At 44.4% G+C, this 16,503-nt stretch overlaps 1 protein-coding gene across 10 annotated transcripts in view; it reads left to right on the plus strand.

The window, feature by feature from the left end:
* LOC133107868 (eukaryotic translation initiation factor 4 gamma 1-like) overlaps positions 1-16,503 on the plus strand; it is a 47,832-nt gene that overhangs the window by 3,088 nt on the left and 28,241 nt on the right. For 7 of the 10 annotated variants that reach the window (XM_061217128.1, XM_061217127.1, XM_061217126.1 and 4 more), the window contains 5 exons: positions 6,950-7,026; positions 7,103-7,220; positions 7,331-7,414; positions 11,949-11,981; positions 13,524-13,544. In XM_061217128.1, the coding sequence (XP_061073112.1) occupies positions 7,146-7,220; positions 7,331-7,414; positions 11,949-11,981; positions 13,524-13,544 (213 nt within the window). In that variant the 5' untranslated portion in view covers positions 6,950-7,026; positions 7,103-7,145. Of the gene's footprint in view, positions 1-5,290; positions 5,484-6,949; positions 7,027-7,102; positions 7,221-7,330; positions 7,415-11,948; positions 11,982-13,523; positions 13,545-16,503 lie in introns of those variants that run through there. The other 3 variants (XM_061217129.1, XM_061217134.1, XM_061217136.1) reach the window with 3 other exon arrangements.

The following is a 16,503-nucleotide window of genomic DNA, read 5'->3' on the forward strand; positions in this document are numbered from 1 at the left end:
CCAACACGCCTTCTTGTGTCACGCAGTTCAGTCTTGTGAGCTTGAATGGGCAGTTTCTGCTCAGTGCTGATGTACACCGTTGCTTTTTATAGGGTCGTAATTAGTGAATGTTCTCATTCTGGACGTTCCCGATTCTAGTGCGAGCTGTGATTTTTAACTTGGCTACTGGGCTAAACTAAGGGTGCGTTGTGCGGTAGAATATACGATTCCTTAATTTTTACTGCCTATTGTAAAGCATTGGGTGCACGTAAACTTAGTCCGTTTCTGGAATCAAGACGTTCATACAGACGTTCGTAGAAGGAAGTGATGTGTATATAATTGGGATACTTAAATAAACGGGATATTCGCTTAAAGCCTCTCAAAATGGATGCCATATTCACGTCATCCAACCTGGGGCAAATACCAAGGCACGATGTGACCGTCGCATGAATTTGGGAGTGTCTGTCCCTTCAGAAGAGTCTGTGGTCATCTGTTTTCACTGCCTTTCACTGCACGCATACGTGAATATTTACGATACCGAAGCAATTGTTTTCCTTTCCATTTCTAAGCAGATGACGTGCGCTGCTGTTTACTTGTTTGCCTTTGATCTTATTCTAGGTGACCATAAAACAAGTACAAATGAATAAATATAAACATTTTCAACAGCATTTACAGCAAAACTGTTCTCACCCTTATGCATCCTAATACATGTGAACTATAAATGGAACTGTTTATCAACTACCTGTGCTCCCTAAGCCCAGGTTGCATTTTGAAAATGAAACACTGACAGTCTGTCTAGCCAGAGTCTTTGTGGAAAGATTGCCTGGAACATGAAGTTTCATTAACAGAAATAAAACTGCAATTGAAGGCTTCTGTAACTGAGTGTCGTTACTTGCAGTGGCATATTTGTTCTTGATTCTCTGAAGTTCTTATTCATGGGTTTGAAGGAGAAATGTCACTTTCTACCCATGTTAACGGTGCCATCTGAACAAATTATGGATTACTGCCTACATAAAATCCCCATCTGCACATCTCTCAGTACATGGCTTGTGTTCTTGTTTAAGGACTGCATTTGGGCTTGAAGTTTGTGTGCTTTTTGGGGGACCTTAGGTTTTGTTTTCATATCCCCCCCGCTCCCGTAACACTGCCTGCCTGGTTTCCACTCTGCAGGCGACCCTTTCAGGCTAACCTTGCATTTGTCCTCTAATTTCAGTGTTAATGACTCAGCCTCCAACTCCCAGAGTAGATCAACTCATTGCGGGGCCTTTTTTTCCGCTTGTTGTATTCCTTTCCCATGGCAGTATAGATGACCAGAAATGTTGCATTGAGGCTGAATAAGGGAGTGTTGGCTGACACTAGCATATAGGCCCCATTTTCAATGCATTGCCCTTGTTGGAAATTTGTCTGCGCCTTTTGCTGGCGGTGTTATATTTCGGATATGTACGGCTGATTTTATACCTTTTAATGCAGCAGCCTGATTCAGTTGGAAAAAAAAACATTGTGCTTTCTCTCTCCACCTCAGCTGGTGTGTGGTGAGCGATCTGGAGCAAAATGGCCGCCGTGCATCACCCAGGTGGGTGCTACGCATTGGTAGTGGTTGAGGCGAGCACCCTCAGCACTGCAAGTCAAGAAAAGCTCTATGTAAATGTTATGATCTGTACCCATTTAGCAGCCAAACATGTCCAAAAGGCTTGCTGCCATCACAAGAACCCCCACAAACAGGCCCCCATAAACCGCCAGCTGTGTGAGCAGACTTCCATTCTCCCTCCTTTGAAGGGTTCCAGATTGGTGTGGTCCATGGCCTGGGCTCCAGTGTACTTTGAAGAGCTGCTAGAAGGTGTTTGTAAAAGCAACTTATGTTATTCATGCCCTGAAGCCACAGTATGTCAGAATTTAACTTCATTCTCTCTCTCTTTCTCCTGGCTTCAGCTGGGGTGGTTATCCTAACCGTGCATGGGTCAATGAGAAGCAGCTCCATTGATGTCTCTTATTACTTGTACTGAAATCCATGGCCCTGGTTATCTTATTTGTCGTCGTACCGTTATTATACAGTATGTACCCTTTGTGCAGGGTTGGGCGGTTTCCGCTATGGATGAGGTTAGCTAGAGCTGCGTTCAAATTTAGCGAACGGCTGAAAGCGTTTCTCTTTAAAGAGTGGGAGTTGGTCAGTTTTCACGCACCTCAGCAGAAACATTTGGGAGTGACGTGTACGTGTGACTATTTGACGAGAAAAAACTAGAGCAAGCAATGGCAGCGAGCTCAAGCACGAATGCCAATGCAGCACGACTTCCACTATTGTTGAGGGTCGCCAGGAATTGTGTTTGTGCCACAAGTGCTCCATCAGAGCATGTATTCAGCACCGCTGGCAATGTTGTAAGCCTCACATGATCTCTTAAACCAGAGAAGGTAGAATATATACAGAATCTTTTTGTGGTATAGCCCAAGATGGCTTTTACTTTTTGCTATTTTAGTTTATTTTGAAAAGTATGGGCTTGTCATTTGCCTTTCATTTAGTTTGTGTTTTCACTTTCAAAATTATTTTCTGCTGCTGCACTTAAAGGTACAGTCGGTAATTTCGGACTTCTAACGGTCAAGAGAGGAATGGCAGCAACAAACCCCTTCAAACCACAACAGTGTTTATCCCTTCCTCTTCTCTGTAAATGCACTGACGTTGAAACGCCATTGGCTGTGGCAATTTGAACCTATTTTCAACCAGTGAGCTTGAATTATTGTACAGTTATACAATGTTTTGGTACAGTGTTGGGCTGTCAACTGTATATTTTGAAACCTGAATTTAAGCACTATACCCTATGTGTGATAAATATTTTCAATCTTCAACTTTATTCTCTTGCCTAATTATGTTGTCGAACGAAATTCGATTGCAGGTGTCAGCCTGCATTTCTTTGGTGGACTAAGGAACTAACGTTACATTACTTTACAAACACGCAACAAACCCGCATTTCCACCATTGCAGCCTATCAAAATGTATGATAGCCTTTAATTAGATTTTGTTGAATGGGACTAGTAATAAAAATAATTAATAATCTTTTTGTTGGTAACCGTTGTGTAATCGCAGTGTTACACTGTTCTTTTCTTCGGTGATACTAACGGAACTCAGCGCAAAGTGCCTCATTCCTAACCACATCACTGTCTTGGCGATAATAACCGTAAGCACCCTCTTGTGTAGGCCTAATGTTGCTTATATATTATTATGAATTGATATTTTCACTGATGAAGCCACGTTCTGGTGCCTCTAACTGCTTTTCAGTGTCCTCCGGTCATGTTAGTTTTTAAACGGTGTACTGTGGTAAAGTTTGGGTGGTACTTAACAGTTTCAAAAATAGGATGCCGCCCAACTCTACCTTTTGTGTCCCATTGGGTTGTTTGCGGTTTAGAGTTGGATCATTCAGAACTGACCTCTACAGCGGTTTCTCCTAACCCCGGTCCCCAGGCCCCCCTGAGCACCGCATTTGTCAGAAATTGTAACGAGTACATTTCTTAATTTGGTGCAGTTCATGTCTAGTTGAATTATTTACCCTTTTCCATATTGTCAGACATAGCTATGCACATTATGTGCATTGTGGCATTTATTATTGCAATCTCATTAAAAGCAGGAACAAAATATTTTATCTGACCAAATTAACGACCGAGGGGAATCGATAGGCTCCTGGACCAAGCTTGGGAACCACTGCTCTTCTGGCCCATTCTAGCGGCTGCTTTCAATGACCAGGGAATGGAGCCACTGAAATAACGATACTCGTATACGGTTACTGTCATATTTGAATCTTAATATTTTTCGCTGCATTCTCTCAATGCTACAACCCCCCCATAAAGCCTGGTTTGTTCAACACGTATAGCCTATATTCTGCCTCTTGGAATTCGGTGTCTGTTACAGAGTGCGTTGAGCTCTTGAGGTCATCTGGTTTCACACTGCCAAGGCTGTCCTTATTTGTAGGCATGCTTTGAGCTTGCTTCCTCAGGACTGCCCTCTGTTATGATGCAAGAGCCGATCTTTCCCTTTCAAGAAGCTTATCAGGATCCACCCTTCCAATACAATGTCTGACACGCCTAACATCCAGTGCCGTGACTCAATGTGTACGTGTATCTCTGCAGATAATTTTTGGAAATGGGCTCAGCCCTGAAAACATTGATAATGCTGAGAATCCCACATGAATGAAATAAGTTTTCTCTTTGCTGTTCTGTTAAGTGTGACGGCGAGTTGACTGTCAAATTACAGGTGTTCTGTAATAAAGGTAACTAAGATGGTTCCCGAAAAGAGTTCAGATTCAGGGTGGTCATTACCAGTGTGGGACATACAAATATTATTTTTCCGTTCACTGGCCAGGGTTTGGTCAAGGCTTTTAAATGTAGGATTATAATATGGCTTGGTTGTAAGTGCTGTAATTGAAAGATACTAGTCTATCTGTTCAAGTTATTACATCTGTCAAAACCTCTGCATCATATTGTTTAGCTCTACTTGGTTGAGGTAGTATTGGCAGGTAAATCAACAATTTTTTTTCCAACGTACATGGTCACAATTGCACAATAAAAGGCGCAAAAACATTGGCCAAAACGCATCGTTTTCAGAAACACTAGTGGGGTTGCACAGATTGGCTGATTTGCATTTCATTCATGATTTTAATATGTTCAGGTTTGCCAGGAGAACCCCAAAATCTCTGCATGGTGAAGTAATTGGAATGTCTGAATAACTGCGGTGTATTGCGACAACTAAAGGATATCGCCATTTGCAACTTAAAAAGATGGTGACAATTAGCTGCCCGGTGGTATTGATTAATTGTGATCAATTTTGTTAATTAAGCGAAATGGACAGATTATATTTGCGATCTGATTGACTGTGAACCTGTTTTTGAGCTCCGTAGACAAGACGGACATCGTCATGATGCAGCGCTTTGTTTTTGGTGGGGTGTGACCAGCTCTTTTTCGTTGGACTGGAGTGTGCGACATGCCATTTTCTGCAGTTTGTCCAGCACTCATGGGTCAACTTGCTTTCGACTAGTTGTGTCTCTGGGATACTGGATTCACCTGACTCGCACACAGACCGACCAAGCGACGCACACCTGTTTCCCCTCCGTCAAACACAAGTACGGAGAAGATTATGCAACGCGCCCGTTTGCAACAGCCTGTGTGTGTGTGTGTGTGTGTGTCTCCGTCTCTCTCTCGCTGAGGAGCCTTGCACCAGCAGGCGTGGTCTGCGCTCCAGTCCGGCGTTTCCGCGCTCTTACCCCTCCCCACTCGGTTCCCTCCGTCCCTCCGCACCCTCTCCCCGCCTGGCAGAGCCCGTCAGACTCTGCAGTGCAGCGCAGTGCGTGTGCCGTCTCCTGTCCGCCGGGCCTCCACGTGCCTCCGCTCCGCCAGAGCGCCGGGGGAGGAGAGGCTGCTGCACCCGGGCCATGTCCGGGCCGCGCGGCCCGCGGGCGTCCGCCCCAGAGCGCGCTCCACCACCCCTCCAGCGCTGACCGGGGGTCCCAGCCAGGCTCCGGGGGGTAAGGCTGCCGGGGTGGCGGGCGGATGGGTGTGCCGGGGCTCCGATCCCGGCCAGCCGCAGCGGGTGTTCGCTTCATTCATAAAATACCGAGGAGCTTCAGCCTCTGTGCTCTGGCGTGAGAACGGGGACAGTCTTTGTGTATGTGCAGCGGCTTTGTGACGCGAATGTGGACGGAGGTTTAAAACGAAACGCCGCTTCAGCGGCGTAGAAAATGGCGTGCGTCCATTAACTGCGTCTTATCTGATGCGATGGCTAAGGAGCAGGCTGTGCGCACGTGTCCATGTCTGTTCTCAGTGCGGGGACTTGATGTTCGTCAGTTTTGCGGCGAATGTGTGTCTGTATGCGCGTGTGTGTTTTCGCCCATGTGCGCGGTTGCAAGTGAGGAATCGGATGACTGTGCACACTTGAGTTTTAACGCCGTTGAGCGCGAAAGAATGGGGCAAAGCAATTCAGGCTGTGGTCTGTTGTGTATAGCCCCTCAGGCGCTGTCGAGGTGGATTTCTGCAGTTGCTGGTTAGGCCCGGCGTGCCGAGACGCGAGCGTGTCAGCATTCCTTCCTGTCCCTGCTCGTCTGTGGGTTCTGGGGTGTAAACACCGGCCTGGGAGAAAATCGGTCTGATGCAAGCTTAGGACCTGAAGGGGAAGGCGCATGAGCAGACCTACTCCCCCATTTTAATGTACACCCATCTGCCCCTCCCCCATCCCTCCGCTTATTGGCGTTCCACAGCTGAGTGGACAGTGCCTGAGCCTGCCTGGGCCGGCCCCCGGCCCCCCTCCCCCTGCGTTGCCCACTCAGCACAAACGCACAGTCACCCTACCTCTCCTCACCCCCCTCGCCCTGTCCCTCAGTCACCCGCCTCTTAAAGGCACCACGGCCCTCCCTGGCGCTGGTTCAGCGCGTGAGGGGAAACTCCACTGGAGTCTGTTGACTCTGTTCAGAGTCTTCAGCCAGAGTGAGGTGGGCTGAGGTTCAGCCTGTAAATGTGTGTTTGTGTACAAGTTCATTATCCTTCTCGGGGGTTGTTATTTGTACACTGCAAATCTCTCCTCTTTGAGTCATGTTTGTTTACACTGAATGGGATATGTCTTCAGTGGAGTGTCCCATCTAAGCTTGATAATTTCCCTCCCATAAATACCTCTGCCTCACTATTTTTGGCACGCGTTGTGTGTTAATGCTTGTCGCCCTATCGGGGCTAGGAATAGGGCGACGCATTTGGGTTGTGACCTCCACTACCATAAACTTGTCCACTATTTGGAATTCTCATTGGAGATGTAGCCTGATATTTGCAAGTCACTGGCACCCACAGTAGTGTGCTGCCCACTCCCCAGTACTCTTGAGTGATTGACTGTGGGGGTTTCAGTATATACTGGCTTTATGCGCCTCTGTTTTGGAACTGATTTCTGTGCCGCTCTTGCCATGCTGCTGATGTCTGTTTTAACGTCTCCTCTCTCTGCCTCCCTCAGGGCGATTAGGGCAGTGACTTCCACGTTGGCCTGCTACAGAGCAACACCCTCATCTGGGAGTTGCACAGTTTTGAACTGTAAGTGTCCTTCATTGCCGCGCTTTTGACACGCGCGCCTGGATTCAATCGACTGACTGCGCCTTCTCTTCCACAGATTTCTATACTGGTCCGTGGCTCTCCATGCAGAACCCCATGAAATGAATAAAGCACCACAGCCTATAGCAGGACCCCCCTCTGCCCCCCACCCTGCCCCCTCCCCTGGACTCTCTCAGGTAAGCTCTTTACTTGGGCTAGGAAAGCAGCAGAACATGGAGAACATGTTTTGGATGAACATGGGCAATGACTACACTTTAAAATTCTTGTACTTTTATTTGTGTTCCAGGCCACTTTTCCTCCTGGTCAGCCACCCTCTGTTGTCTTTGCCACTCCACCCCCACAAATGAACCCCACACCGCAACCCCGCCAGGTATTTGCGCCTACTTGTCGATTCGGTTGAGTCAGGGCCAACAGCAGCCTTAGCAGGGCCTCAGTTGTGTGCTGTAGTGTGGGCCGCAGCTCATGAGTCCAGATGTAGTGGAGGGTCCTCTTGCTCTCTCTCGCTTTAACTCCAGTATGTCACACCATCACCTCATCTGGTTCCTTTCAAATATTCCTGTTACCATAACAGCACCCCCATTTGAACTCGCCTGCTGTTGTCAGAGAATTGGACCCCGTTGCCTTTTGTACCACATCACATTACAAACCCTGATGGTGGCACGAGTAACTGTGTTACCAAGATAACCTTGGGTTGTGCCCCTGAGACTGGTGTGTAATGCATTTGCAACTGTGTTGTTGCTAATGCAGCGGACCGACTGTGCAATATCCAGATGTACTTAGCCTGCCCCGCATCCCATTTTTGATTCACAGAGAGACTCCTCTCTGGGGTCAATTATTTATTTTTTTATATTTTTAAACCCGTGATAAAGAGGAAGTGAAGTGCTGATGTCAAATCACCACAAAGGAAAAGAAAAAGTGACTTGTCCATAGATTTAACATGGGAGAGATCAAATGCTAACGGAATCAGGCTTGCTTCTCGAAGTGCAAGTCATTCTGTCACTAATGAACATGAGAACAGTGGGTGCCCATTATGTCTCGCGCCAGTGTGAACAGGCAGGTAGCAGACAGGCACACCGGCACACCTACGGTACCAGACTGTCCAAAGTGGCACGCTCTCAATTACTGATAACTTGTCGGAGCCAGTAAAGCAATAGTGTGAATGGCAGAAAAACTCCAGATCGAGAAGCTGTAAATGCATACAATAGCTAATAGCTAACACTTAGTTTGTATCTCTCAGGGACCATAGTTTTCCCGTCCTGCACTGCATGTAAACAAAATGCCCCTCATTTTGCTAGCTTAGCTGAGTGGCTCGTGAGCTAGTTGACTAGCTAGTCAACAGTATATAATAACTTCAATATGTATCTAATCAACAAATGTGTCATTCTTTTGATTACATGTTTTGCCATTGCTGGAACTTTTGTTTAATGTAGTGCACTGGTTTACTTTATTTCCCACTGTAACGTAATAATTCTAGTCCTTGCATTGGCTTTGCAGAATTGTTGTTAGAAGATGCTATTGCTTACATTACATGAATGACTGAACTGTAGGTTAGCAGATACACATTGGCATACTGTAAACACCGAAATTCATTGGATAGTGACTCATTGTGTTTTCTGTACTCTAGCACTTTGAATTTGAAAGGATACATCCATTTTCATCCGTATCGGATTAACAGTTTAGAAATGACAGCACCTTTTGTACATGATCCCCCCCCATTTTAAGGTACCATGGTATTGTTGAATTGAATTGTTGAACTGATGTTTCGTTAAGCTTGTGTTCATTTGTGTTAATGAATGCAGAAGAGTGCTGTTGATGTCTAGTCTTGATTCTAGTCTTGATTCTAGACTTTGCAATTGCCTTTGGAGATTGTTGTTGGGGTGTGACAACAGGAGGAAGAAGAGTGTCGTTGCAAATTAAGATGGCTGTCATAAGGCTCAAATGAAAATCAACCAATCAGGAACAATGCAAAAACCCTCAACAGTTTGGTTAATTATTAACAAGATAAAAACAACTGGTGAAAACCCCCCCGGACAATGTCCCAACAAATCAAAAACACACTCCTGGATGCAGGTGTAGATGAGTCAATGTCTACCATACATAGAAGACTACCCCACGCAGGGTACCCTACAACCTCTCTACAAGCTTCAAACTACTGAAGAACAGAAAGATTAGAGATTAGTTTGCTAAAAGGGCCCAAGAGTTCTGGAACAAAGTCTTGTGGACTGATGAGAGAAACATGTACCAGAGTGATGGAAAGAGGAAAGTGTGGAGAGAAAAAAAGGAAATGCCCATGATCTAAAGCATACCACCTCATCCGTGAAACATGTTGGATGGCTGCCAGTGGAACAGGCTCACTTGTTTTCATCGATGATGTGACTAGGAACCGAAGTAGAACAATGAATTCTGAGGTCTACAGAAATTGCCTGCTCAGATAAAACCTAATGCCTCCAAACTCATTGGGAGGCCCTGCATCATGCAACAAGACGATGACTCGAAACATACTGCAACAAAGGGGGTTTTGGCAGCCACAAAATGGAAAATCTTTGAGTCAATCACCGTATCTGAATCCAGTTGAACACACTTTTTACGTACAGAAGAGGAGACTGAAGGCAAAAAGTCCCCAAAACAAGCAGAAACTGAAGATGGCTTGCAGTACAGGCTTGGCAGATCACCAGGGCAGATGCCTAGTGTCAGGTGATGTCCATGCATCACTGACTTCAAGCAGTCATTGCATTCAAAGGATATGCAACCAAATATAACTTCTTTTTTTTTTTATTCTACATTGTGTTAAACTGACCAGTATTTTTTGATGCCTTTTTGGGGAGACTGTTCAAAAGGTTCTATCATTTCTAAACTTCATCCAATATGTATGAAAATACCCTCAAATTAAAGCTCCCCTTCTGTAATTCAACCTCATTGTCATTGTTTCCTTTCAAACTCAAAGAGTACAGAACCAAAATCACACAATGTTTTGCTGTCTACGCTCACTGTTAATGGACATTAAATTCCCTTGCGCAATTTGTTTTGTGTATTCAATTTCCGTGGAATTGGTCTGCCTTTGCTCAGCAACTAGCTAGGTTTAAATCTGAAGCACTCTGCCCAGTGGTGAGTACATGTTTGAAGCACAGTGGACATACAGGGCTGTGGCAGTTTTCAAAACTGTGTGCTGCCCCGCCTTGATAGAGAGCAGGCCATATGATGTGCTAAGTCATTGGATGGGCTCCAGTATCCTACTGTTCTTAAAATATGTGACACACAGCCATCATCAGTTTCGTGTAATTTCCTGTCAAGTTTAGCCAGCCGAGACCAGAGAGAAGTCCATACTTTTATAATATGTAATGCAAATATAACTACTGTGCCCTAAATAAACCCTTAATCATGTTTCCTCATCTCAAAGTCATGGGGAAAAGCAGGACTCAATTTCTGTGTGAATTGTGTAATGGCCTGAAATGCACTGCGAGCATGTTTTCAATGCCGTTTGGCTAAAAGTGCAGCCCTCTTACACCACAATCTGGCCGGTGAGAATAGGAGGCACTGCACCAGATGACCCCTGGGAAACGATATAGTGGTGCCATTTGGGGTTTGGCAAGACTTATGTACAGCTCAATAGTTTTCATATCTGTTGTAGTTACATCCACTGTAGTAGTTATGTTTCTCATTGCAATCAATTGTGATCAAGTTTTTGGATATCAGCAACTTTCATCCCAAAAAATGTGGTCTCTCTGCCTTCTCACTCTGCACGCATGTTGCATTAAAATTCCTTGCTGAGATGGCGTGTGTATGCCGTGTAAATGCGGTTTTGAAATGATCATATTACGAAAGATGTAACTAAAATTCTACCTGAACCGTCTTACCTGAGCCAAGCAGAAGTGCCTGGTCTGTGTTGAATACCAGTGGAGGGGTTCCATTCCAGCCCCAAGACCAGGTAGTAAATATGGAAGCAGAACACACTACGATGTTGGAGTTGTCATTGTTTCATTGATTCTTAGGTCAGCTAGTATGGTTCATTGGGCATTTTGTTTTTTGTGGAGGGTTTGGGGGTTTTTTGTTTTGGAGCCCTCATCTGACACAGGTTCCAAGTCATTTTCATTGATACTTCAACAAAACTGTATTTACATCCTTCTATAAAGATGTATGCAGTTGCTTGTCACTGTTTTTGGTAGTGGTAGAGGGTTGTATTAACCCTCTTTGCATAGCAATCATTCTCTTTGCATAGCAAGCTCAATGGAAGGGAGGCATAGAGGTTAATGTCCCGCTCACTGCAAAAATGGGACCAGTCCTAGGAAGTGGTTTGAGACTAATTCCCATAGAGAAACTCGGCAAACAATTACACAACTCATTCTCCGAATGAGAATCATCGGTTTTATTTTTATTATTTGTAGATTTTCAGTATTGTTAAACTGCACGTGTGCTGCCGTCATCTAGTTCTTTATCTTTCAGTGTCGTTTTTTCTAACCGTATTGGATGAGGATAAGAGAATTTATATTTCTATATATTTCTTTCCGCTATGGAAATTCCTAATATTCCAAACCACTTTCTCATTGGGGTCACTGTTTTCACATTGGGCGGGACACTCTCCTGTATCTCAAGGGTCGACCTGAGCCTCCTCTTCTGCCCTGCATTCTCACTGCTCTTGGAGCACCTCGCTTCAGACTCAGCACTGCAAAACGAAAGAGTTTCTACTGTCAAATCCCAGGTCTCCAAAACATTTCCCTGTAGTTTCTTACCGCCATGTTACAGGAGCCAAAAGGGGCATGTCACGCTTCTGAGAATCTCCTACCGCCACTGCCCGTGTTACCGAGTGCATGCGTGTATGTGCATGCATGCTTCTTTCTACTGTGACTGCTCGTTTCCTGTGTGGCTCTTCACCTCTGACCTTTGACCCTATCTTGCTCCTCTTCTAGTTTGCTGCAGGGCCTCGTGCTTTACACCAACAGGTACTAACACCCCTGTGGAGATGGCAGGGCACGGGGGGCGGAGGGAGAGCTCAAAGACCTAGGCCCAGACCAGAAAGGGAGTGGAGTCTAGTGTGGTAACTGTATAGCTCCTAAAATTGGCTTAGGCACTTAAGTTGGCTTAAGCCTTAGGGGGAGTGGTTATCTTTGCTGCTTGGCCAAAGACCTGTGTAGGTTGCTATGTAGGCCATACGGGTTGAAGTAAGCGGCCCAATGGATATCTCCTGTGCTGTGGTAAATGGGTTGGCGAATAATAGCCTGGTCTGCCAGGACCTGCAGGACTGGAGAGTCTTGATCCCTCAGAACAGGGCCTGGCAGCTCTGAGCTCCCTCTCTCTCTCCCTGTCCCCATTCATGTGTGGACTGGAAACACAAACCTCTTTAACCTCTCACTGAAAGCACACACGACATGCAAATTCTCAATGTTGCCCAGACGCCTTCACCTGTAGTTGGTGGGTTTTGAGGCATTAGATGTTATTTTAAAAGGTGACTTTACCGAAACTGTCTTTCCAGAGCTAAATGTGCTCTTCGTTGATTTTGTGCCACTGCATAATTGTGCTCTTGGTTCCTCTGCTCAAATTAAGCCAGTTTGCATTTGGGAAATGTTAATTGAAAGCTTACATTTTAAAATCTTTATTTAGTTCATTTATAAAGTCGAAGCAGTCTTTTGATCAGCATCATGCAATGATTCATACGCCTTTTTTCTTTTTGCAAACTGTTGACATAACGTGAATAAATTCTGCTGCTTATTCTATTTGTAGAATAGCCATACTGTAATCTTTCTTTTATTAAAAAAAGCCAATTAATATAGATTTGTTTTTGTTTTTTTTGTTAATAAATCGTCCCCCTGGGATCTGTAAATTGTTTACTGACAGTTATATGCCCTCCCGTTACTAATTTGTGCCCTCAAATTGGTAATCTGTGCCCACAAATTGGTTCCCTCGAGTTTATAATCCGTGCCCTATTCAATACTTGGTGCACTTGAATTACTCATTTGTGGCCTCATATTCATTGAATGAAACGTGAATTAAATCATTCCCTCGTTTAAACTTTGACATTCTCGAAGAAGACATTCCATTCCCGTCTCTGTTTACAGTGGCCGCTCATGTTTGATGCTGTGCAGTATTCTGTAAGAGTAATGCTTGCTTTCTTAACGTACAATGTACGGGTGGTGACGAGGGAATAAATTAAGTAATTTGAGGGCACGAAATACTAATTGAGGGTACGGATTACTAATTATAGGGAAGGATTTATACATTTTTCTTTCTCCTGGGAGAGCTCTGCGGCTGTGTAGTGTTTAAACGCGCACAGGCGGATTTCCTGCATGTTGGTTGTTAATTCAGGGCTCTGGGGTGGGAGCTGTGTACGTTGCCATGTTTGCATATGGGTAATGGACTTTCCTGCTTTCTCTCTCCCCCCCCCCCCCCCCCCCCCCCCCCCCTTCTCCTCTCACACTCACCCTCTCGGTCTCTCTTCCCTCTCCTCTCCTAACGCTTCCTGTCTTGTGTGTGTTGTGCTGCTGAAGGGAGGATTCAGGTCACTGCAGGTAATGCTTCATCTTGCTCCTCCTCCACCGCTAGACTAGTGTCCAACACCCGTCTGTTTAGTGCGAACTCTAGTGAACTCGTGTTGGGAACTATTAATACTGGAATTCTAAACATCTGGAAGGTCTATAAATCTGGTTTGAGATGGTGCAGATTGTACTCCTTTGGCCTCATCACAGTTACATTGAACTCCAGTTGCTGTGGTTGAGCTACACACAAGATGTTTGCCGAGGTCAAATGCACCTGAGGTGAAACTGGTTTATCTAAAGCACATCGCTCTGGCCTGGCAATTTTGGCCAACCCCAGCAGAAGCTGTATCCCAGTTGTCTGTTTAGCCGTTGAAATGCATAACCTCATTCTGAGCTCGATCACTTCATCACCATTCCTGATCAGCTGTTTAAATATGTTGCCTTTCGATTGTATGCCAATGTAACTTGAGACTGCAAGGTCTTTACTTTGAAAGCACAATTACAGGAAGGTTAGGGAGTGCGAGTATGAAGGAATTTATATGAATGATCAGTGTTTGGGAACTTATTCTTAAATGAAATGAGTTTGACCTTAAATTGACAGGAGAAAGGTGAGGAGCAACTCAGGAGAATGTGTTCTTGCATTGCTCATTCATGAGACCTCACTGTTTATCGGGTACTAAAGTCCCTGAAACAGCCGTGTGGCGTCCCATCCCAGCAACTGTGACATTTTCACGGTGCACCAAGTTCTCCTGTCTGGCTGTTTCTGCCGTCCTCATGCACGTCTGGCGCACATTCTGGACTGCTGCTCGATCATTTGTTCTCAGCCTTGAGGCTGGAAGTGACACCAGCTTGGTGAGTGATGGCCACAACAGCCATCTGACCAGAGAATCTGTGACTTCCTCAACTGCTCAGTATTTCAGCTTCAATTCCCCCCCCAGAGCATCTCTGCTGTTTGATTGAATTGGAATTGCATCTTAAATTGAAAGCCACTGAATTGTGTATGCAAAATGATTAGTCTGCTCAATGTTTTATCAAACTTCCTGTTCGTGTGGTAATGTGGTTGGAGGCATGGTACATTATATGGTACACAAGTACGTCATTGGAAAGGCCTAAACATTTACTCCATGGAAAATGGAGCATGGAAATGGCAGAAGTTCAGCAGATCTTCCCCTGCTGGGTTGGAATTCGAATTGGAAAGGCTTCTGAATTGTCGAATTGGACAAGGTGAAATGTGAAAATGCCTATTGTGCAGTCTTAGATATACTATTAAAAAGTAGTGGTCACGTTAACACAGGATTCTGCATTTGTTTGTACATAAGAACCAAAAAAGCATGGTGAAAATATACACCGCATTCTATAAATGCAGATATTAAAGGTGCAACCACTGAAAAATTGAAAAATACGTTAGTCCTAGTATTGAAGATTTGTGCCCAATGTTTCCCTATAGCTAAATAGCTGGCAACTTTTTCAAAACAATTTTCAATTTCAATAAGAAAATGCAAGTTTGGGTGGCAATTTTGTACAAATGATTAAGTTATTTAATTGTGTTTTATTTTAGAGTTAGTCTAATGAATAATTTAGCAAAAATGCAAATACACTATGATTTCTTTTACTTTTTACTGATCCTGATTTTGTTTTCTATACAACATTACTGCCTCCACGTTTTTGGGCTTTCCGTCTTTCAAGGTGGGTGCAGTTGGATTTGACATGGGAACTGCATCCATGTTCTTTAGTTCAATAGTGAATTGATCGCAGTCGACTCAAATAATTGCGAACGTGATCATACTACAGCCGTCATGGCCCAACTTGAAACGGTTGGTTAAACACAAAAGCTTTAATTGGTGTTATCTTTGCTATAATGCTGTCATGAACGCTACTTCTAGACCAAGTGGCTCATAGGCTAGACAAAGCAACCTTTGAATTGAAGTTTGGTTATCCATTTGGTTCTCTACATATTTTAACATTTCACTACAAGCACTCTTTATTCTGACAAGTTCACACTTCTGATACTGCAACGCCACAAGATCATTTTGCATGATGCTTAATTTAGCTTAGCATTGTCACTTTTTAGCCTTATCCAGATTGCTGTCTGCCAAATAATTGTTATGCGTTTGAGTAAAGGTTCTCAGTCGCTATAATCCAAGGCTTATTCACGGAAATTGCTGTAGAATGAACCATTTTGCATTGGATGTTATTTCTGAGGACGCATTTCCCTAATCAGACACTTTTGTTCTTGGAGTATAAATGCCCATCTCTTCAGCCTGAATGAGTGGTTTTAATGAGTGGGCAGCCACACTATTCCATGTTGTAGGGATGCATGACCGAGTCATTATTTTCCCCCCTTCCAACAGTGGCAGGATTGTAGTGTGCGTTTAAGTATCCCCTAAGTAGTGTGGAGCTTTATGGTACGGGCAAGGCTACATGTCTAGTCATTAATATGTACCTATTTTATAAATGCAGTCTTTACCCAACAAAAGATGATAGTTGTGAAAGTAAATGGGCTGGGATATTAAATGAAGATTTGGCAAATGTGAATTTGCTGTACATATTTCACTGTCCTGGAAGTCCTTCCACCCATCAGTTCTGTTCCAAGTAGTGTCGTTCTAGGTGCCCAGGCTCTTTACAGGAGGGTAGTTTACAGCCTGAACACTACTGTACCAGGCTCTTTACAGGAGGGTAGTTTACAGCCTGGACACTACTGTAAACTGCCCTCCTGGCTGTCATGATTCTGAGCGAAATAACATGTAATGAGCCAAAGATTACATTTTTTATGCTGCAAAAAACAACTCAACCATTTCAATTTTCCTCCCGCTTTAAATGTAAAGCTCATTTTGTGCATTTTGCCATGCAGCTTTTAAGTTTGGCAGTTATTTGGTGGTATTGCTTGAGAGTGGAACTGTTCTCTCTGTTATAAACAGAGACACTTTGGCCTCTCTCTTTGCCTGGCAAGTGCAGAAACTGGCACACATTTGCAGCGTGAACTCCTTGCTGG

The sequence above is a fragment of the Conger conger genome, chromosome 13 (assembly GCF_963514075.1).
Source record: "Conger conger chromosome 13, fConCon1.1, whole genome shotgun sequence".
NCBI classification, from domain to species: Eukaryota; Metazoa; Chordata; class Actinopteri; order Anguilliformes; family Congridae; genus Conger; species Conger conger.